Source organism: Staurois parvus, unplaced genomic scaffold (assembly GCF_062004578.1).
Source record: "Staurois parvus isolate SC_StPar_1 unplaced genomic scaffold, SC_StPar_1.0 ptg000018l, whole genome shotgun sequence".
Lineage (NCBI taxonomy): Eukaryota > Metazoa > Chordata > Amphibia > Anura > Ranidae > Staurois > Staurois parvus.
The window spans coordinates 8,218,291-8,240,766 of NW_028317814.1; the positions used below are offsets into that span (position 1 = coordinate 8,218,291).

Sequence of the window (22,476 nt, forward strand, 5' to 3'; positions counted from 1 at the left end):
CCATGGACGCAAATGTGCGGCCGCTCGGCGTCTAGGCCCAGACGCCGGGCGGCCGCACATTTGCGTGCGGCCGGCGCAAAGGGGTTAAAGGAATAAAACAGATATAATGTACATGTAATGCAGATATGTACATACTACATAAGCAGTTTTTTCGTGCTTTTACACTTTAAGTTGTTTATTATAAGATAAGTTTGGGCGAGAACGGTTTATAATGCATAGAGAGGCAGGCTCTTCATATCAGAAGAGACTTGCCTACCTATTTCAAATCTTCTATAGAAAGCACAGCTCAGTGTACATTCTCTGCACACCTTGGTGCTGGGATGAATGCATTCCCATGCACATGCCCAGGAGTTACATCATTCCCCACCGGCTAATCAAGATAGTCAAAGACCCAGAACCCTAAGGAATCCAGGGGGAAAAGATGGCACCGGCGAGTTAGCTTGCAAACATTGCATCACTGGACCAAAGGTTGGTATTTGTGGACTTTCTGCTTTAAAAATAGTTCAGCAAGTAGTTTTTTCTGTATAAAATATATTAAAAAAAAGCTTCCATTCATGTTAGTCTGCTGAGATGCAGTCAGTTGGAGACAGAGTTCTAAAAACAGAACTTTTACTGTAGAGGTTTGTGGCGGTTAGGAATGGAACTTCACAGTGTCCCAACTGCATATGAAAATATTGAAAGGTATGTAGGTGAGGCTTTTTGTAGCAATGCCCCAGATACAAGAGTTGCTTGTGATTATCAGGTCACATTTGGGTTAATATGCACCCGCTTTTTGCAGCCTGCAACTGTTGCAGTCACATATGTCTTTCTAAATGCAAGAAACATCCACTCTTCAAAAAAAAAATTACTTACAGAGCAATGAACTAAGTACCACAATTTATGGCAACCATACTTCACTTTACTGAAGTCAGGACATTAGAAATACGTTGCTAGAGCTCACTGTATGTTTATTTATTGTGCCATTTATTCAACAAACCTAGAAATATTGAAAAACAAACAGTGAATTAATGTTCAAGTCAAAAGCTAATTCCAAGAGTGGAGAGTGGATATTGGATCTTCTCTTGTAACTGAGATGTATAGGTGACTTTATCGGGTATAACTACTGGACATGATGTGTAGTTTTAGACCAAAGTTGAAGGTAATAAGACTATCTGAAGTCCAGGAGAATTTTAAAAATGGTATGCATCCTCCAGACATCAGATGACCAGAAGGATAGCCACCAACTACCAGAATTAGAAAATGGGCCATGCCGATGTGGTTCTAAATATGGGTTCAGTTGACTGATCCTTACATTTATGTGAGCCTTAAAAGGTTGCTTATGCTATTAATAAGGTATAAAACACATTTCTGGGGCTGTAGCCAGTGATGGTCTCTGTAAGGCTGAAACGTACAACAGTTCTAGAGAGGTCCTTTGTTGGGTTAAATGAGTTTCCATATTTTTTTCAGGGACTGTTACCTGGCTCAGACACCACTATAAAGCTGTTTTTAGGCTGTGTAATTGCTGTTCCAAAACAGCAGAAGCACTCAGGAATTAGTAGAACTCAATTCAAGAACTCAACTTAGGAAACACAAGAGCACATGTTGGAAACAAAACATCTCTTCAAAGGCTTAGTCCACCCAAAAATCAGATTCTCAGTGACTAAACCCACTGACATAGAAATCCCAACTCTTCACATGCCAGGATCACAATTCTAACTGATCTTGCTTGAGTTTACTAAGCCCTGATGATGGATTCTGCATGTTTTATTATGGAGCATCAAACCAGCCAATCAGAATCTAAATAATTTCTAGATGTTCTACTCTTTATATTCCTTCCATTGTTTATTGGAAAAGGACAATTCACATTTTCTTTAATAGCTGCTTTCCCATATAAAACCTAAGAACTTATTTATTTCAGGTAATTATATAGCGCTGTCAATTTACGCAGCACTTTTACACATATATATATTGTACATTCACATCAGTCCCTAACCATCAAGGGGTGTACAATCTAAGGTCCCTAACTCACATTCATACATACACATACTAGGGCCAATTTAGACAGGATCCAATTAACCTACCAGCATGTCTTTGGAGTGTGGGAGGAAACCAGAGTACCCAGAGGAAACCCACGCAGGCACAGGGAGAACATGCAAACTCCAGGCAGGTGGTGCCGTGGCTGGGATTCGAACCAACAACCCTAGTACTGCCAGGCGGAAGTGCTAGCCATTTAGCAACTGTGCTGCCACTTACTTTATATCTTAAAATGTGTGTAAACCTCAAAGACCAACTTCTCTTATTTTCCCTTTTGGTCTGTTAAATATACAATTGGAAGCATTTTGTTGGTTATTTTGGTTTGATAAGTGCAAAGAAAAAATGTGATCTTGTCAGAAATTCAGAGCTGTTGCATGTCCTCTACAAACTTCCTGAGTTATCTCAAAGAGCCCTCCTAGGTCTTACCTTGGACTTCAGAACACTTAGCTTTTAGGCTCCATGCACACTTGGCATTTTAATAACGCTGGCAACATTAGCTTTGTAAAGTCATCTTAAAAACGTGAGTTTTTCAGCATTTTTGAATTAGCGTTTAGCAGAGTTTGGCTACTTTTTGCTCAAAAAAATTCCAAAAATGCTGGTTTGCATTTGCATGGGAGCCTTAAAAGGTTGCATATGCCATTGGTAAGGTGTAAACCACATTAACAGCTATATGCAATTAACTCTCAAATCAGGAGGACATTAGAGATAACCACAATACAAGCACTCTGGAACTGTTTTAACAGGATGCAATGTAAATCTAATTATGGAAGAATAGATGCTGGGGGAACATTTACTTCACAGTGGTAAAAGCACTTACAGAGACAGCAATATGCCAGAAGAAACAAGGACACTTCAAAATCCAAGTATCTCGCTCTTCATCATGTTCAGTGCTTCATGTAAATATCTTATAACAAAATACTTGAGTTTTCTAAGTGCTGAGGCTGACACTTTGAGAATGACTGTAGATAGAGCAAAGTTACTTTGAGATAAACAGTTTGCTTTTAGTTCGGACCAGCTAACTCAGGCCATTTAAAATAAAACTATGGGCAATTCAAAATAATAACATATAGGTTGTCTGTCAACAGCAATGAGGCCTCATGTACACAGTCGAACAGGGGCCACACAGTGTGCAGAACCTCCATACTGACTCTCCTGGGACCTGCTGCCACTTTATACAGTCATCCATTAAGATGAATTAGAAGATGCGGAAGTGTGCGTTTATGCTCCATTGGTTTTGTAAAGCAACTGCATGCTCACAGACGTATGCTCTGAATATGTCAGTGCACATGTGGGTTCTTTATGTAGGCCCCGGCACATAACCATGTTCAGGCATATCTTCTAATTCATCCTTATGGGAGGCTGTACAAGGTGGCAGCCAGTCCTGGGAGAGTCATTATGCAGGCTTTGCATATTGTACAGCATCTTTACAGCCATGTGCATGAGGTCTAACACACAGCTTTTTGGTTTTCTGAGTCCCTCAGTAATATCGTTTTATCACATGTTGATCCTACCAGTATAAAATGTGCTCTTTACAGTAAAATTACATAATAGTAATGCCATTGTGTGGACAGTGTAGGCTTGGATGGACATATAGTTTTAGATATATGAGGTGGGACAATATAATTCCTGGAATACGGTGGCGTAGTACTCTGGTGGTGAATCAACAGCTATACATATTCAAGTACGTTCTGACATATTCTAGCTTGCACACTCCTCAGTCGCAGAGCTGTTGACTGTCTTTACTTAGTAGTAGAAGAAATAACGTGTGTGCCTTGCACTGCTTGCTGAAAATGAGTGACAGGCATCTGGAGCAGTGGATTAACATCAAATTTTGTGTGAAACTTTGGCTCTATTACAGCAGGCTTATGGTGAACATTCAATGAAGAAATCAAGTTTTTTAGGCAGTTTGAGGAGGGGGCAGGAAGATGTCCTCAATGACTGAAGAAGTGGGAAACAAGTGTGAACCTTCATACTCTCAGATTGAAAATTGAGTGTGTGAATGATGGCAGAAGAATTGAACATGAACAGGAGACAGATTGCAACAGAGGATTTGGAAATGAAAAAGATTTCTGCAAAGATGGTGCCTCGCATTTTGACAGAAGATCAGAAAGAACATCCTCTTCAAATTTCATCTGATCTATTCAAGAATGCAGAGGTGTTTATTACCAGTCCATTACAGGAATTAAATTGTCACACCTCGTACTTTTATACTTCTGTTTTGAGAAGGAACAGATATTTCAAGGACATATGAAGACCAACTCTAGCTAACACTATAGTTTAAATCATGTAAATTAAAGCTGACCATTGTAGACACTCCCTGTTATATGGTTTGTCCCAACTACTATAACTGCAACCAGGGGCGGACTGACAACTCATGGGGCCCCTGGGCAATAGGGGATCATGGGGCCCCTGTGTCCTTGCCCAAACTCAAAAAAGCCTATGAAAAAGGTACCTGGGGCATCTCATGGGGCCTCCTACTGACCCCGGGCCCTCGGGCAGTGCCCGAGTTTCCAAATGCTCAGTCATTGACTGCAACTGTTGTTGGACAACTTGGTCTCCACATAAATGAGGAAAAATATACAAATAAAGGCATGGAAAATAAAAAGGGGATCGTCAACTGAATTTTATCATTACAGGTATTTACTTGATATAGGTACAATGTTTTTCATTATATTGGGCCCTTAATGTAAAAAAACTTTGATATATGGCTGTGTTTACCGTACAAGCAGTCTAGACATGCTACTGATTATACCTCCCAAGACTGTGACAATCAGCCTTCAAAGGTGCACTCCAGTCAAACGTGAAATTGTTGCGGTTAAACTGACTGAGGGAATACCGCTGACCTGTTGAGTAGTTAATGTTTATCTGGCATTTACCCGATGCACCTGGTTGCCTCTTTATCTAAAGAAATCTCTAAAATTGACAGTACTCTGTTGAATGTATTTATGGAAACATCAGGTAATGAACTCCATGTTCCCAGCATCATTCTCTCCGTGGGGCCACTTTAGCATTACACAACATATGTTGTTGCATAAAAGGGAGGTTGCATATTAAAGTACTTTGTGGCAAGAACTGCAGTCTCAACCCAAAAGCAGTTGGAGAAAACTCATGAAAGCAGCCTGCCCATCATCAACATGCAACATGGCTTCTCTTTGGGAAAATGAAGGGATCTAAGTAGCTCCTCCTGATAACCCTCTAGTACATAGTCTTTTTTTACTTGTAAAACAAGTCTTTTTTTTTTTTTTTGCTATATTCACAGCATGGTCTAAAGGCTGAAGAAAAAAATCAGTGCATATAGAAAACCATGGGATACCAGATTTCATCTATTTTTATAAGACTCAGGGTAGCTTGCAATGCCTACAAAAGAAGAAGGAGATTCATTGATAAATGCTGCATGTTTGAGGTTTTCTTTAGCTCAGTGAATTTTAGGTCCATATGGGTTCAAAAAGTTACTAAGTTCTGTAAGACAGCGATGGTTGTTTTAGTTCTTACATTCATTTTGGTGGCATTTTTAACGGGACAGTTTAGATATAAATAGTTTTCTCCTGAAGCTCTTCCTTATGAAGATGAAGGAAATGTAAACCCAACATTTCATATTCCCGGTATGTGTCTGCTGTACCATGAACTTGTATGAAAAAGTATCCTGTTCTCTTTGCATTGCTTCCTTTGTGTGAAATCCCTGTTTTTCCTGTCTGTCCCTCTGATTTCCTATTAAAGGGATTCTAAAGGCTCATGGTTTACCTTCATGCATTCTATGCATGAAGGTAAAAAAACTTCTGTGTGTAGCAGCCCCCCCCCAATCCTTACCTGAGCCCCCTTTGATCCAGCAATCTTCTTGACAGCCTCTACTGCCTCCTTATTGGCTGAGACAGCAACGGGAGCCCATTGGCTCCCGATACTATCAATCACAGCCAGTGAGCCAATGCAGAGAGAGGAGGGGGCAGGGCTGAGATGTTGCTCTATATGTCTTATGGACGCATTGAGCAGCAGCTTAGGGATGAGCATACAGGGGCGCCCCCAGGGAAAGCTGCTGACCCAGAGCACGCATAGGTGACCCTAGGGAAAACTTCTCAAGGAGGAGGAGACAAGAGTGCCAGAGGGGACCCAAAAAGAAGAGGATCAGAGCTTCTCTGTGCAAAATCACTGCACAGAACATGTAAGTAGACATGTTTGTTATTTTAGAACAAAAAAAAGGAAGCCTTAGTGTCACTTTAAAAACTGACTACACTAGGCATGAGAGCACAGCATGGTCAGTTCTCCAGTGTTGGAACTCAGTGTGCTCTCCTCCAATAATCAGACTTGTCCTGACACACCCACTTTGCACAGCCTTTCACTGGGAAGTTAAGTGTACTGCTGTTTCTCCTTCCCCAGCTCTCATGCAGATGAGAACAGAAAGAATGGGATCATTTATAAAAAAAAGGGGGGGGAATTTTATTTATAATGTTTTTTACTGTATATCTATACACAAAGGTTTTGCCTATCATTTCTAATTTAAACTAAATGGGTTGTTTTACAAGGTGATGGTTTACATATACTGTGCTTTAACCACTTCATGTCCGGACACTTTCACCCCCTTCCTGTCCGGGCCAATTTTCAGCTTTCAGCGCTATCACACTTTGAATGACAATTGCGCAGTCATGCAACACTGTACCCATATGACTTTTTTTGCATTTTTTTTAGACAGATAAAACTTTATTTTGGTGGTATTTATTCACCACTGGGATTTTTATTTTTTTTGCTATATAAATGAAAAAGTCCAAAAATTTTGAAAAAAGTGTTTTTCTTATAGAATTTTGCAAACAAATAATCTTTCTTTATAAATCTTGGCCAAAATGTATTCAGTAAAAAAAAAATAACCCAAATTAGTTTATAACCAAAAATTATAATTTTTCAAAACATTTTTTTTTACTTTTTTATTTTTTTTATATTATTTATGTTTTTTTTTTAACATACTGTCACCCTAGCAGTACAGTGTCACCATAGTGACACTGTACTACTTGTGGGGGGTGATGAAGATTTTTTTTTTTAATTATACTGATTGCTTTTATACCCATAAAGGCTGTAAAAGCAATCATTTCTCCTTCTCTCTGGCTGCATTCTTGCAGCTATTGAGAAATTCTGTGTGAGCTGTGATTGGTCACAGCTTGTCACATGGTACAAGGCTGTTGTGAATAGTCTTGTACCATGTGACCTCTATGATCACAGATTTCACACATAGTAAGCAATGATGTCAGAAGTGACATCTTGCTTACTCCTATTCATGTGATCACTGATTAGCTAATCAGTGATCACATGATCGGGACCTCACACAGAGGTCCCATACAGCGATCAGTGTTCAGTGATCGGTGTACAGCGACCGGTGCTGCGCATGCCCAGTCCAAAATGGCGGGCGCCGTTTATGAATGGCAACACCCCCCTGCACTGCCACCTTCTGGCCGTTTATATACATGGGCCGGACGGGAAGTGGTTAAGACCAACCATATTTTTGAAGCCTGGAAATCTTAGATCATGGAAAAAAAAGTTGAACTTATTTAAAACATTATCACCATGGCACGGCATTTGCAGTTCTCAAAAGGATTTTCCCTGTTGTTTACATTAATGAATAAGTAATAATAATAATAATAATAATAATAAAAAAAGCAGCCATTAGGTGTGTGCACCTAGAGATGCCCTCAGAACTCTGCCATTAATTCTGAATTCCCAGCTGTTTCTAAAAGTGACAAAGCCTGCCTGCCTCTTCTTGCCTTATCCACATTCCCATTGACCTCTGAGGCTGTAGATAATAGCAATGGACCTAAAGAAATAATTGTTTGGGAGGGCAGAAGGGAGCGGCAAGATCTGGCACTACCCACAAGTGTTAGTGTTGTGCCTGTCAGAGCACCCTGGGATTTGGCTTTAAAGAGTAACTCCACTTTTGTTAAGAAAAAAACAATCCCTTCTGAACAAACTTTTTACTGTACATTGTAAAGATTTTAACAAACATTGTTGCATATCCTTACCTGTTTCTGCTCTAAAGGAATATCTCTTTGTTAGACAATGTCCTGTGTACAGTGAGCCAATAAACTGGTGCACTTTGAGTGTCCTGATAGAAAAGTGCAGTGTTTCCATCCCTGTAATAGTGATTAACCCTCAGGGAGTATTTTACCAAAATGAAATTTTTGCTGAAAATGATGCCTAAAACCTAACTTGTATCTTTACGCAAGAAATAAACTATATTTTTATATTGCCTTGCAGCTTAAAAAGGAAATATAATATTTAAAACATTAAATTAAAATATGGCTTGTGTAGCAATTGTATAGGCTTTATTATTTCTTTATTACAGGTATTTATATAGTTCTTTACACAGCTCTTTACATATATATTGTACATTCACATCAGTCCCTAACCCTCAAGGGGTGTACAATCTAAGGTCCCTAACTCACATTCATACATACACATATTAGGGCCAATTTAGACAGGATCCAATTCACCTACCAGCAAGTCTTTTGGAGTGTGGCAGGAAACTGGAGGAAACCCATGCAGGCACAGGAAGAACATGCAAACTCCAGGGAAGTGGTGTCGTGGTTGGGATTTGAACCAACAACCCTGGTACTACCAGGCATTTAGCCACTGTGCTGCCCACGTATATGCTATATTTGTCTTCTACAAAAGTGGATCTACCCTTTAACAGTTGGGTGTTATAGGTTACTGTAGGTAAGGTCAGGAGCCTTGAGTATTTGGGAGTAAAACAGACCTCTTTTTTAAGTGTCTACTCTGCAGAGTAAAAATAAAAGTACCTGCACTCCCTTTACTAATCAGAGCCTTTAATTTTCATACAAGTAATATACGACTGACTACTGGAATCTCATAGCTTGCAAACCCAATGTTAGTATTTATGTCCCTCTTTATAAATGAAGCCCAATATCTCCCACCTAACTAGTGTTTGTACATGATTGCCTCCTATCTCCATCTAGATAGTTCATGTTGGATACCATCCACTCCCTTGGTGCCTGACAGTTGATGAATGTACACTGAGCTGTTTCAGGTATATTTAATCATTAATAAAGGTTTTCTGTGCCATCTTAGAGCTGTCTGCTTGAATTATTGCAGGCAAATGGATAGCCTGTGCTTGCCTTAACTTTTGGTGCCTTTTAACGACAAAAAAAATATACAAATCCCCTCTCTTTGTGCATGCCTGATTAAACATTTATAATTTGTAATTCATCATTTTAATTTCTCTGTTACTCTGCTTGGGTGAGTCTTCCATTTTGTTTCTAATAGCAAAGCAGCAATTAGGTCAGAGAGTGAAGCTGGCTTTAACCATCTACATTCTGCACAGGATTTTCAGTGATGAATTATCTATCCAAATAAACAATGGCCATGGCTTTGAAATAGGAAAACCACTGCAAGATGATTAGGAAAAAAAAAAGAAAGTTGACAGACTGAGGTCAGTGGTGAAAAACGGCGGTTTAGTAGCGTGGATGTAGCACCCTCCTAGATAGGTGCTATGTTAGGTAAATATAGTTACTGGCTCACAGTAATCCATTGACCATTGGTCTATTCTGTGTTTCACTGACTGCAGGTTTGACTGCTTTCCACTTCTGTCGGGAAAGGTTCTGAAAGATAGTGGGCTGGGAAAATCAAATTAGCAGCTGAATGTTTGTGCAACCCGGGCAAATTTTTGGGGAGAGGTGCCCAGTTGGTAGCTGGGAGGGAACATGAGTAGCTTGGGGCTTGAAACAGAAGGTGTTTTGTCCTAGAGGAGATCCCAGCCTGGAGGGCTGCTGCCCATCTGGGCAGGCCTGCCATGTGTCTGCTGCTCATCTAGGTCCCAGCTAGGCTAGCTGGGGGACCTATTATGCTAAAATCTGTTGGAGCTGACTGAGGGACTGTCTTTTGAGGATCTGGTCTGGGATCACAGGAATGGTGTCTGGAAGATATTTGGAAGAGGCATCCAATTATCCAAGGACATTAGTGAGTACAGACCAGTGTGAGAGATCCCTGAGACTGTGTGCTTGCATTATTCCTGTTGTGCTACAGTCAGCATTGTTCAAAGGGGACATTATCTTTGGTGTCCTGGTACAGCTCAGCCCAATATTTGTTGCAAGCAAGGACTGTGCTCAAATTCTCAGGAGGAATATTCGTGTCCTTAAGTTGCTGCTTAAAGTTACTGGAATATCCCACAGTTACCCTACTCCCATCCAAGTTCAAATTCTGCAATAAAGAACCAGAAAAGCATACCCCTAGACTGATTACTGAGTCAAAAGAGCGACTGTGACTACATGCCTGGCTGCGGGTGCAATTGATGGGAAAAAGCCTTGGGACCAAGACAATGGGCTTCTATGGGAGTGAACACTACATGGGCAACATTTAAGATAACCTGTCACTTTGACCATTAAGGGCAAAGTCATGGGTTTTCCCAAAAGACCACCCCATTCCCCCAAACACCAATTCACACCTTCTCCTTACTGGCCCGATGAACTGTTTTCCTGCACTAGCTCTGAGTCCAAGCTATGTTTGAGCTTTTTGTCAGTCTGTGTCAGATCTAGCACTGGGTTACCCTCACCACTTGATTGTTTTCTAGCTTGAAGATTGGTCAGTCATATGATTCCTCTTATCTGTTAGTACTGGGTATTTCTAAAGCTCCAACAGACAAACAAATTTGTGGCGAGTGCAGAAAAGATGAATGTCACTGAATGGGCAAGATGGGTTTCTAATAATTGGATATAAAATCCACTGGGTGGGCTCTTGCCATAATGTGCAAGTATTCACCACATACTGTTGGGGATATGGATTTAAGGAAACCTGTTGCTTTGTCCTGAATGGCCAAAGCAGATAATTAGTTTTAGTGAGCTAGTGGAAGCTTCAGGAGTTTCTACTGGCAAAAACATCCACTGAGACACACCAGATCTTCTGATATATGTCAACATTGCTAGATGGGCAGTCAGGCCCTGGTACAGTGTCCTGTGGAAACGGATGATGGTTTCATATACTATATGATGTTCATTCCATTGTGTTGACAATTTTAAGTCAGGTACAGCTTGCAGTAATTAAGCAACAACTTTTCCTGTGTTATTCAGCTTTAATACAGAAAGACAAATCCATTGCTTGCTGCCTGTGAAAGCAATAATTGTTGCTAGCTGGCTGGCTTCCCATATGGCATGTAACAGATCTCCTCAGAGTATGTGTTCCCCAGCAAAACAGAAGTATGAAAGAAATATCCTTTGGTCTGAAACAAGGTCTCCACTCCCCAGACATGTCACAGCAATCCAGTAAACTGTGAGATTAGCCTTCTTATGTTTCTCTTTTCTTAATGCTGCCATTCCATTCACACTTTGGAAAGCAAATAACCGTCAAATTGCTTGCTCTAATGAGCTGAAATTAAACTCTACTCCTGATAAAATGTGTTTATTACACTAGTCTGTGTGGCAAGAGAAAGTCATTTTGAATGAAGGAGAGACTTGTATATACAGCACGAAGACATAAATGAACTGCCTTAGATTTGTAATGTTAGGGATTAAACACATTTATGTCAGCATCGGAGGTCAAACTCAAGGTCATTCTACTTGGTGTTCATTAACCACATGCTGTAAAATGTTGTTTTCTTTCAGTACTAAGTTCTAGACTCATAAGACTCTGTGAAGACTATTGTAGGTAAAATTTCAAAATGTGGGACAGACAAAGATTATCCTGCCACATTTGCTTTAAGGTACAGATTTAGGTTAAGGCCACAGCCTAATTCAACATCATTTGAAGGAAGAGGGGCCAGCCGACTCTTAGACCAATATCTTTCCATATGCAATTCCTATCTAAGCATAAAAGTAGTTATTGGCTATTGCTGTTATCAGCTGATTAGCGCATCACCCCTGACTCAGAGGTACAAGGGGTCAAAAAGAGTGGTTGCACTCTGACTTACCCATTCCTACAAGAAATACAAAATATGTGACCCAAAGATGAAGGATGTTTAAGTAATTATTGAACAACTACTCCAAACTACCCGATTGAAAGAGCCTTTTTATGGTAATCTGATACCTTAAATGCTCTACTCCTCTAGAGAGGTATTGTTAAGATCTTGTTATATTGTTTATGATACTACTCAGTAATGCAGGATTAGCCTGATTGGGTCTATTGCCATTAAGGGGGCATCTAGAATATCAATATTAAAAGGATGGCCTTATAACTGAGGTGAATTATTGAAGTTTAAGGTAAGTCAAACATGCCATACTTTTGTTACATAGTTACATAGTACATAGTGATTATGCATAAGCAACCTCTGGATACATAGGTGGCCTGATACAGAAGCAAAGCTGTGTTTATTAAGGGTTTCCAAAAGTCCAAAAGTTACTCAGTTCTATAGCTTTCTAGACATAGAACAAAAGAAGGCTCAGGAAGGTTCTGGCACAGTTGGTTGTAGCCAATCTCCATCAGGTGCAATTGACATGGTTCTTTATAGCCCAGGACCTATAAGATGCTCAATGAGGAGACTGAGGGGTGGGTTAAGCCAGAGCAAAATGAAGGGGGAATCTCTGATTGGGGTGATTAGCAGTTTTTCAGTGTACAAGGCTTCAAGTTCTGATTGTAGCAGTCATGATTAAGGTAAGTTGATACAGAGACTTCACTATACTTATACAGTGGATTTATCAAAGCCTCAGAAGACCTCAGAAGGGCACCTTCAAACAAGAACTAAAGCATTTTTTTCAGATATTAGCCAACTATGGTTTAGAAATGCAGCTTTAAATAATTGTGCAGATCAGAACATGCCAAACCTCCCTGAAGCCAAGGGCATTGTAGAGACTAGAGCTAAAATCTAGGGCAGGCTGGGCCCAATAAAATGTACAACATTAAAGTGTTCAACTGTTTAAAATAGATAAATGGGATCCATATTAGTGTGTCTCAATACATAATATATAGAAGACTTTTGGGGGGTTTTTATAGATATATTTTCCCTACTATGGAAAGCGGTTGATTTTCCTATTCCCTGAGATTGGACTTTGTTTTTTGAAATAAAACAGAGAGGGTTCAACTCACAGTGATCCAGCACTGTAGGCAATATATAGTATGTATACCCAAATATCTAATGGAGATTGAAATCTGCAGAGGACGTTTGGATCTACTTGAAATATTGAGACTTATTCCAATTGACCTTTAGGCCCAAGAACATTGAATAAGTGTCTAAGATCTGTACCACAGCCCAAAGAAATGGACCAGAGTCTTTGAGAAACAGGGATAAGATTCAAGAAAAGATTAGAGTTAACACCCACAATCAGATAGTCCCACAGGAAGATCAGCGGCCACATGAACTACCGTTACGATAAGCCAATCTATATGGGAGCTGGATATGTGATGGGTGGATGGGTACAAATACATTTTGTCATGAAGATGTTTCCACCTATGTTAACTCCATGACCTCAGCCTAATTCTGTAGATCAGGATTACATGGTTGATGGGGTTTAAATGTTAAGGGATAAGTCCAGAATGTTGTTGAAATCCCCCACTACAAATAGTTTTGGTGGTTGATAGGGGACAGGTTTTTTCATATAAATTTTGTAGGGAGCCATGTTTAAAGTGGGGTGGGGGGTAAGTAAACACTGACAAAAGCATAAAATTGTTCTCTGGTCTCCAAAATTATGGTCGTGTGTTTCCCACCTGGGTCACTCATGTTGTCATAAATCAGGGATCAGGAGTGATAATTATCGTTACAATTATTGTCATTGAGACACGCATTCTCTAGCCAATATGGAATGCAAAACTCCTCTATCCAATAACTGAATTTTCCCTCTGCAACTTGGTTCATCCATTGAGAGACATTAATCTGGTTCTGGAACAGTCCAAAAGACATTTGCAACAGATGACAAAAATCCAGCCAAATATTTGTAAATATTACAACAAACAGCAGCCCTGAGTCCCATTTAAAATACTTCATATCAAACATAGGGACATTCCACAAACCAGCATATGTCCAATCTACAATATGCACCTAGGTAGCTTCCATGCAATGATGTGTTTTCTAATCTATACCTGTCTTTCATATTGAATACATGAGTGAAATTCTAGTCTTAACAGCTAAAACTTCCCTTCATATACCAGTAAGTAGAGATGAAAAGATTCTGATTGGCCGACAAAACCCTTTTGATCTTAACATGAAAAGACTTCACTTGCCATCACTGTAAATAGCAAATAAAGTCACTATAGTGTTTACCAGGTAAACAAGTCACAATTTCACCATTTCCCATGAGTATCTCCTTGAGTCTAATTACCATCAATAAATATGGTCAAATCACATTCTTTATCATCCTTAAATATGTAAACAATGTACCCTTTAAAATGCTTAACCACACAAATCTGCATTTTACAATCCTTTGTAGGTAACCTTTCAAATAACCTCCTTTAAAAGTTTAATTGGATAGCAGCGAGCCATTTAGCTATCTTTTTGCTGTGTTAAACATAGTTGTCAAGACATGGCCTGCATTAGAATGTGTGTATGTATATATATGAATATATCTGTATACTGTTTGTGTGTGTGTATATATATATATATATATATATATATATATATATATATATATATATATATACACATACACACTGCTCACAAAAATTATAGAAACACTTTTTAATCAGAGTGTAGCATCAAGTCAATTAAACACCTGGGATATTGATCTGGTCAGTTAAGTAGCAGAGGGGGATCTTAATTTAATCAGCTTCATCTGCTTTGGTGTTAATGAAATTAACAACAGGTGCACTAGATGGGCAACAATGAGATGACCTCCAAAACAGGAATGGCTTTACAGGTGGAGGCTACTGACATTTTTTTTCCTACTCATCTTTTCTGATTGTTTTTCACTAGTTTTGCATTTGGCTAGGGTTAGTATCACTACTGGTAGCATGAAGTGATACCTGGATCCTACAGAGGTTGCACAGGCAGTCCATCTCCTCCAGGATGGCACATCAATACATGCCATTGCCAGAAGGTTTGCTGTTTCTCCCAGCACAGTCTCAAGAGCATGGAGGAGATCCCAAGAGGCAGGAAGTTACTCTAGGAGAGCTGGACAGGGCCGTAGAAAGTGCTTAACCCATCAGCAGGACCAGTATCTGCTCCTTTTTGCAAGGAGGAACAGGATAAGGACTGCCAGAGCCCTACAAAATGACCTCCAGCAGGCCACTGTTGTGAATGTCTCTGACCAAACAATCAGAAACAGACTTCATGAGGGTGTCCTGAGTGCCCGACGTCCTCTAATGGGCCCTTTGCTCACTGCCAGCACCATAGAGCTCGATTGCTATTTGCCATTGAACACCAGAATTGGCAGGTCCGGCCACTGTGCTTTTCACATATGAGAGCAGGTTTACCCTGAGCACATGCGACAGACATGAAAGGGTCTGGAGAAGCCATGGAGAATAATATGCTGCCTGTAACATCATTCAGCATGATCATTTTGGTAGTGGGTCAGTGATGGTCTGGGGAGGCATATCCATGGAGGGATGCACAGACCTCTACAGGCTAGACAATCGCACCCTAACTGCCAATAGGTATCTGGATGAAATGCTTGGACCCATTGTCAGACTGTATGCTGGTGCAGTGGGTCCTAGGTTCCTCCTGGTGCACAACAATGTCCAGCCTCATGTGGCGGAAGTATGCAGACAGTTCCTGGAGGATGAAGGAATTGATACCATTAAATGGCCTCTACACTTGTGGCACGGGAAGGAGTTCTTTCCAGAGTAAAATCAGGCACAAAAGGAACAAGTTTCTGTTGTATACTTCCATATTCTTTTCAGGATGCCAGGAGCTCAACACAGTCTGTTCCTCTTTACATCGTAGCCATGCCCCCATGAGCATATATTTTGAGTTAATATTGCAATGGTTACTTTAAAGTGTTATTTACATGATTATTTTTCCACTAGAGTCAGATCACTGGTAGATATTGCTGATGGATGAGTGTGTGGTTCAAAGGTGAACTCCACCTTTGAACGCCTCCATCACTCCCACCCCACATGTCAAAGTCCTGGGTGTCACCCTGAACTCGAACCTTTCTTTCCTACCCCACGTCCAATTACTATCAAGATCATGCAGGCTCCACCTCCGCAACATCTCCAAGATACGTACATTCCTCACCCCAGACACCACTAAACAACTCGTACACTCCCTCATCATCTCACGCCTGGACTACTGCAACTCCCTTCTCACTGGCCTACCCAAACAAACGCTATCCCCACTCCAGTCTATCCTGAACTCAGCGGCCAGACTCATCCACCTCACCAACCGCTCCACATCTGCCACCCCCCTCTGCCAATCCCTTCACTGGCTCCCGATTGCCCAGCGCATCAAATTCAAACTGAATTAAACTAACTCTGACCTACAAAGCCATTCACAACGCCGCCCCAAACTACCTAACCGACCTGATACCCAAATACTACCCTACCCGTGCCCTTTGCTCCTCATAGGACCTCACAGGACCTCCTTCTCTCTAGCTCCCTGATCTCCTCCTCCCACGCCCGATTGCAGGATTTCTCCAAGACTTCCTCCATCCTCTGGAACTCCCTACCCCAATCCATCAGACGGTCACCTACCCTCCTCACCTTCAGGCGCACAATGAAAACCCACCTATTCAGGGAAGCCTACCCCACCCTCACCTAACAACTGACCTCCTCCACTCCTCCCACCACTCCATTCCCCACAGCCATTTCCTCCTGTAACACTTTCCCCTCCCTCCTAGATTGTAAGCTCGAAAGAGCAGGGCCCTCGAACCCCTCATGTATTGTATTGTTTCTGTCTTGTCTCATGTTCTGTCCCCCTTGCTATTGTACAGCGCTGAGCAAACCCTTTGGCGCTACATAAATACTGTATATTAATAATAACTCAAGGCAAATACAAAAGAAACAAATTAATATAGATCAAGAAGCCAAATCAAGTGCTAACAAGGAGCATACTAGGAGGAGAGAGCAGAGTGACAGAAAGCCTATCAATCTGCTGCTTCTCTTTTCACTGTCCAATCACAGGATGGTTACAGTAAGTGTTACTAAACTGCAGCAGAAAAATATCAGGTGTTTTTTTTTCATGCCAGACAGGGCTGTGCTGTGTTGTAGGACTATTTAAATCTTGGAACTAGATGGACAGAAATACAAATACTTTGAAAGAGTTCCCTTTTATGTATCACATTTGTGTATTTAGCTGTTTGCCTGGACGCTTTACTGAAAGCGAACCTGCCAGAATTGAAATATTAGAGCTCCTATAGCCAACGTACTTTTAAAGTTGCAAGCTTCAAATTTGCCACCCCTGTCCTTGCTTTATTACTGTGGCCATTGACCCAGAACAAGTCTGCAGGCATGACTCCCTGCAATGTACACTTAACTGAAAATCGAAAATGAAACATTGAGATGCATGAGACACAGGATACTTGCTCACACAGGTACTTGCGCTATTTTGGAGTGTTTTTCACATGTAGGGCTGCCCATTCAAGTAAATGGGCTTCACTATGATGTCACATGAAAAGCACACTTGAAAATGGACAAAAAAAGTGACCTGTTCCGTCGTTCAGGTGTGAATGCGGCCTTAGAAATAAGCCTGGGCTCAGAGCTTAAATTTTTCACTGCTTTCAATGAGCCTGTAAGCATTATATCAGCTATTATAAATATACAATAGACTGATAGATTAGCCAACATTTTAATGTTTCAAAGTGTTAGCCTCCAGTGTGTTTTTGCCTAACACATATATGCTGGTAATTTTTTGAACAAACTTATTTTTAATATATGGTCTAAACAACAAAAAGCTGAAGGTTTTATTGTTTACTATATTATAAGCTTCTGTGTAATTATCTTTATTGCAACAACTCAATTTAAATGTTAGATCTGCAGAGCATCATCAGTTAATATCTGTACTGAGACTATTATTTTTCACAAATGTTTTGAAAGATAGAAAGAAATAGTCATACACACTCACATTTATTATTTTTGTTTTTAGGAAGACTTCTGGAGCACTGTGAATACATCAGTTACCGAGAAGAAAAAAAGCTTGATGATGCAACGCCAGTGGCTGAAAAAGAAGGGCCTGCAAATTGCCGAATAATATTTAGAGATCAACCAGCAAACGAGTTTTCGTCTTTAGGGACTCCAGATTCAGACTTCAATATGCACAAGGAATTTGCTTCCAACACACCAACAGAGTAGACTGTTCGACTCATCCCAAGTCTTCCTCTGGCAAGAACTGACATTAACGCTCAATGTTCAGAACACTTTTTATTGTACAGATGCGGAGAAAAGTGAAAAAAGGGAAATTTTCCTTCATTTTATAATTTACTTTATTTCACAAAAAATAGAACATACCAAGGAGTTTAGGTTCTGGAGCATAATTTACAATGGCAGTTCACAAAGGAATAGAAATGCCAGCACTCTGTTTATGGATGTTTGTTCTATTTGCCCTTTTATATACTGGACAAGTACAGGGAGACTGCTGGCTGATCGAAGGAGACAAGGGTTTCGTTTGGCTAGCTATTTGCAGTCAAAACCAGCCACCTTATGAGTCTATACCACAGCACATTAATAGCACCATTGTGGACCTTCGGCTCAATGAGAATAAAATAAAGAGCGTCCACTACTCATCACTAAGCCGTTTTGGCAACCTGACGTACCTCAACCTCACCAAGAATGAGGTGTCCTACATTGAAGATGGAGCCTTTGCTGGTCAGTTCAATCTGCAGGTGCTCCAGCTTGGCTACAATAGATTAAGAAATCTCACAGAGGGAATTCTTAGGGGGCTGGGCAAGTTGGAGTATCTCTACCTCCAAGCAAACCTCATTGAAACTGTGACTCCTAATGCCTTCTGGGAGTGCCCAAACATTATGAACATTGACTTGTCAATGAATCGGATCCAGAGGCTGGACAGTAACACCTTTGCAAGCCTCAGTAAGTTAACTGTGTGTGAGTTGTACAGTAATCCTTTCTATTGCTCATGTGAGCTTCTGGGCTTCCTAAAGTGGCTGGAGATATTTACCAATATGACACGTACGTTTGACCGCATGCAGTGCGATTCCCCCCCGGACTACAGTGGTTACTTTTTATTGGGTCAAGGAAGATCCAACTACCGCAATGCTCTTTTCATGCTTTCTACTCTGTGCAAAGACGGTTCATATACTATGATGCCATATGTGATATCTCCAAGGTACCAAGCCACCACTGGCCCTCCTGAAAGTCCTTGTTCTGAAGAAGACTGTTTTTCTGGAGATGGGACTACACCCCTCATTAATGTCTATACTCCTCCTGCCAATTCCAAAGTCAGCCTCAGTGTTAATTTAAACACAGAAACACATTCTGACGCAGTTTTAGTTGCAGAAATTCCATATCCTTACAGCAAAATGTACATCCTGGTTCAATATAATAACAGCTTCTTTACTGACATTCGGAACCTGAAGTCAGAAAAAGAGTCTATTAAGTTGGATGGGTTGAAACCCAATACAAATTACACATACTGCGTCGCATCTATTCGCAATTCTCTCAGGTTCAACCACACCTGCATAGCCTTCTATACACGCAGCCATACCAAACAAGAACATGTGCCTACGCCTTCCACCGCCACTCACTATATCATGACTATTCTTGGCTGCCTGTTTGGTATGGTCATCATTCTGGGGATCGTGTATTACTGCCTGCGCAAAAGGCGCCAAAAAGAGGAAAAGCACAAGAAAGCCGGTAGTAGTATGAAGAAAACGATCATTGAACTGAAATATGGTCCCGAAATGGAGACCCCCAGTATCAGTCAGCTTTCTCAAGGTCAGATGATGGGTCCAGAAACAATGTCACGCATCCCCTATTTGCCGTCAGTGGGGGAAGTGGAGCAATACAAACTTATAGAAAGCAGTGAGACACCTAAGGCCACTAAAGGGAACTACATGGAGGTACGAACTGGTGAACAGTCTGAGAGAAGGGATTGTGAGTTGTCAATGCCACCAGATACACAGAGTTCTGTGGCTGAGATATCCACTATAGCTAAAGAAGTGGACAAAGTTAATCAGATCATTAATAACTGTATAGATGCTTTGAAATCAGAAACCACTTCATTCCAAGGGGTGAAGTCTGGAGCTGTGTCTACAGCAGAGCCCCAGCTGGTATTAATATCAGAACAGATACCCAGCAAACATGGCTTTCTTTCTCCAGTATATAAGGATAGTTACAGTCACCCGTTACAAAGGCATCATAGCATGGAAGGGCCACCAAAACGCTCTAGCACATCTTCCAGTGGCTCTGTCCGCAGCCCCAGATCCTTTCGGTCTGAAGGGTCAGCACACAAATCTGAAACAAAATACATTGAGAAGACTTCCCCAACTGCTGACACCATCCTCACTGTGACTCCAGCTGCTGCTATCTTGAGAGCAGAAGCTGAAAAGATTCGCCAGTACACAGAGCACCGGCACTCTTATCCAGGCTCACATCAGTCTGAGCAACAGCAGCAACAGCAGCAGCAACAACAACCTCTTCCTCAGCATGAAAACATGGGAGTGCGTAAAACTTCAATATTGGAACCTTTAACCCGGCCCAGACCCAGGGAACTGGCTTATTCCCAACTTTCACCTCACTACCACAACCTAAGCTATTCCTCCAGTCCAGAATATACATGCAAGCCCTCCCACAGTATCTGGGAGCGTTTCAAACTCCACCGCAAGCGCCACAAAGAAGAAGAGTACATGGCAGCCGGCCACGCCCTGCGCAAAAAGGTCCAGTTTGCCAAAGATGAGGATCTTCATGACATCTTAGACTACTGGAAGGGTGTCTCTGCCCAGCACAAGTCCTGAGTCCTCACCTCTTCCCTTTGCCTCCAGCTACCCGTGACTTAATTTTTCTTTTTTCTTTTAGAATTCCTAACCCTGCCCTAGCCAGAGAGCCCGGCAGAGCATTGTGAGTACAGCCCTCTGCAGGGCTCTAGTGGAAAAGAGGTTAACAGGACCAAAATCAAACTAGCAGCAGCTAATTTTTATTCTAAACTGTCTTAAAGGACGGAAAGGAAAAAAAATATATATACATATATATATCATATTACGAAAACAAAGCGGCTGAGAAAAACATAACTCACTGAAGTGAGAGTATGCACCAAATCAGAGAAAAATATATACACTAAAACTGTGAAGACGAATTCAATTTTTTTAAACAAAAGTATATAAAAAAACAACAACAAAAAAAAGACTTAAAGAGTGTGCTAGCGGGAGTGGTCTGAACTGTACGCCTAATCGCATGTAATTTCATATTCCGACTTGCGTGGTTTGACTCGTGTGGAATTTTGTTCCTTCCCTTCATCTCTGCAGGACAAAGAAAACTCAAATACATTAAACAACAGCAACAGGACTGGAACATAACTCCTTTCGTTTACGTTAATTTTAATTTTAACTGAGTCTTCCAGTGCAGACTTTGAGGAGGCTCTCATTGAACACTTACAGCTGCATTTGAAACTGTGATCACTATTACACTGTACAGATACAAATTTCTATATTTGCAATGATTGCTGTAAAGAGAGAGAGAGAAATTAAATATGAGAATATATATATATAAATATACCTATAGCTTAACTCTTTGGCAGCCTGCAGAACTTGAGGCTTCTTGACAGTCACTGCTAAAGGGTTAAAAAAAATACCCTGTTTGTATCAGGTTTTAATCATGGGTTTTAGAAACAAAAAAAAGTTTTTTTTTATTATTTCACTTTATTTTGTTTAAAAAAAAAATAAGAATTCTATGTTTGTTGTTTTCAGGGTTGGTTTCATTATCTCTTTGCTGAATGGCTGTTTTCTGAAAGAGGTAAACTGCAATGAGAAATAGATGACACTCTTACAAAAATGAATCGGTATTCTTGTGTGTTTTTTAACATTAAAAGACCTGAACTGAGCTCTGCCCAAAAAGCAAGCAGAGGGTAAAAGTCTAGTCCTCGTATTGTCTGTAGGCTTCCTGCAGCTGATCTTTCCCCATTACCGAGCTGCCAAGCCTTGTCCTGCACGGCCTGTCCTTATCATAACAGAGATTGCCCCCTTGATCAGTGTAATTACTAGTGATGTAATGATCAGACAAGGTGGCAGAAACACAGATCCAGAGAATAAAAAAAGAACAGAAGCAGGGAGATCCTTTCACTACAGATACAGCTTTCATCTCCAGCAGGAGAAACGTCAGCAGCACAGTACTAACATGATCAAATCTCACTTCAAATCTCGTGAAACTAGCAGTTAGGCAACATTGCCTATGACAAAAGGTAAAACTTTCATGGTTCCACTTCAGCACAAATACCATTTCTAGATCATCCATATAAGATGGCAAATTTTTACTTTTTGAGTTCAGGTCCACCTAAACCCTTGGTGGCCTTGGTGCCATGCAGTTTCTTTACAGTTTTCAGATGTGCTTTTTCACATGTTATGGGAGATTATATCTCCATTTTGTGAATTTTTTTTAAATGTGCTTTGAAGTATTTTCATTTTTGATTGTTTTCTTCTGTGCTTTTCCTTTATTATTTTTTTATCA

The 22,476-nt window shown here is 40.6% G+C and overlaps 1 protein-coding gene across 2 annotated transcripts in view; it reads left to right on the top strand.

Moving 5' to 3' along the window:
• Positions 1-21,808, top strand: part of ELFN1 (extracellular leucine rich repeat and fibronectin type III domain containing 1) — an 809,922-nt gene extending 788,114 nt beyond the window's left edge. For both annotated transcript variants that reach the window (XM_089682377.1, XM_089682385.1), the window contains one exon: positions 17,948-21,808. In XM_089682377.1, coding sequence (XP_089538503.1) covers positions 18,342-20,771 — 2,430 coding nt within the window. In that variant the 5' untranslated portion in view covers positions 17,948-18,341 and the 3' untranslated portion in view covers positions 20,772-21,808. The remainder of the gene's footprint in view (positions 1-17,947) is intronic.
• The last annotated feature ends 668 nt before the right edge of the window (positions 21,809-22,476 follow it).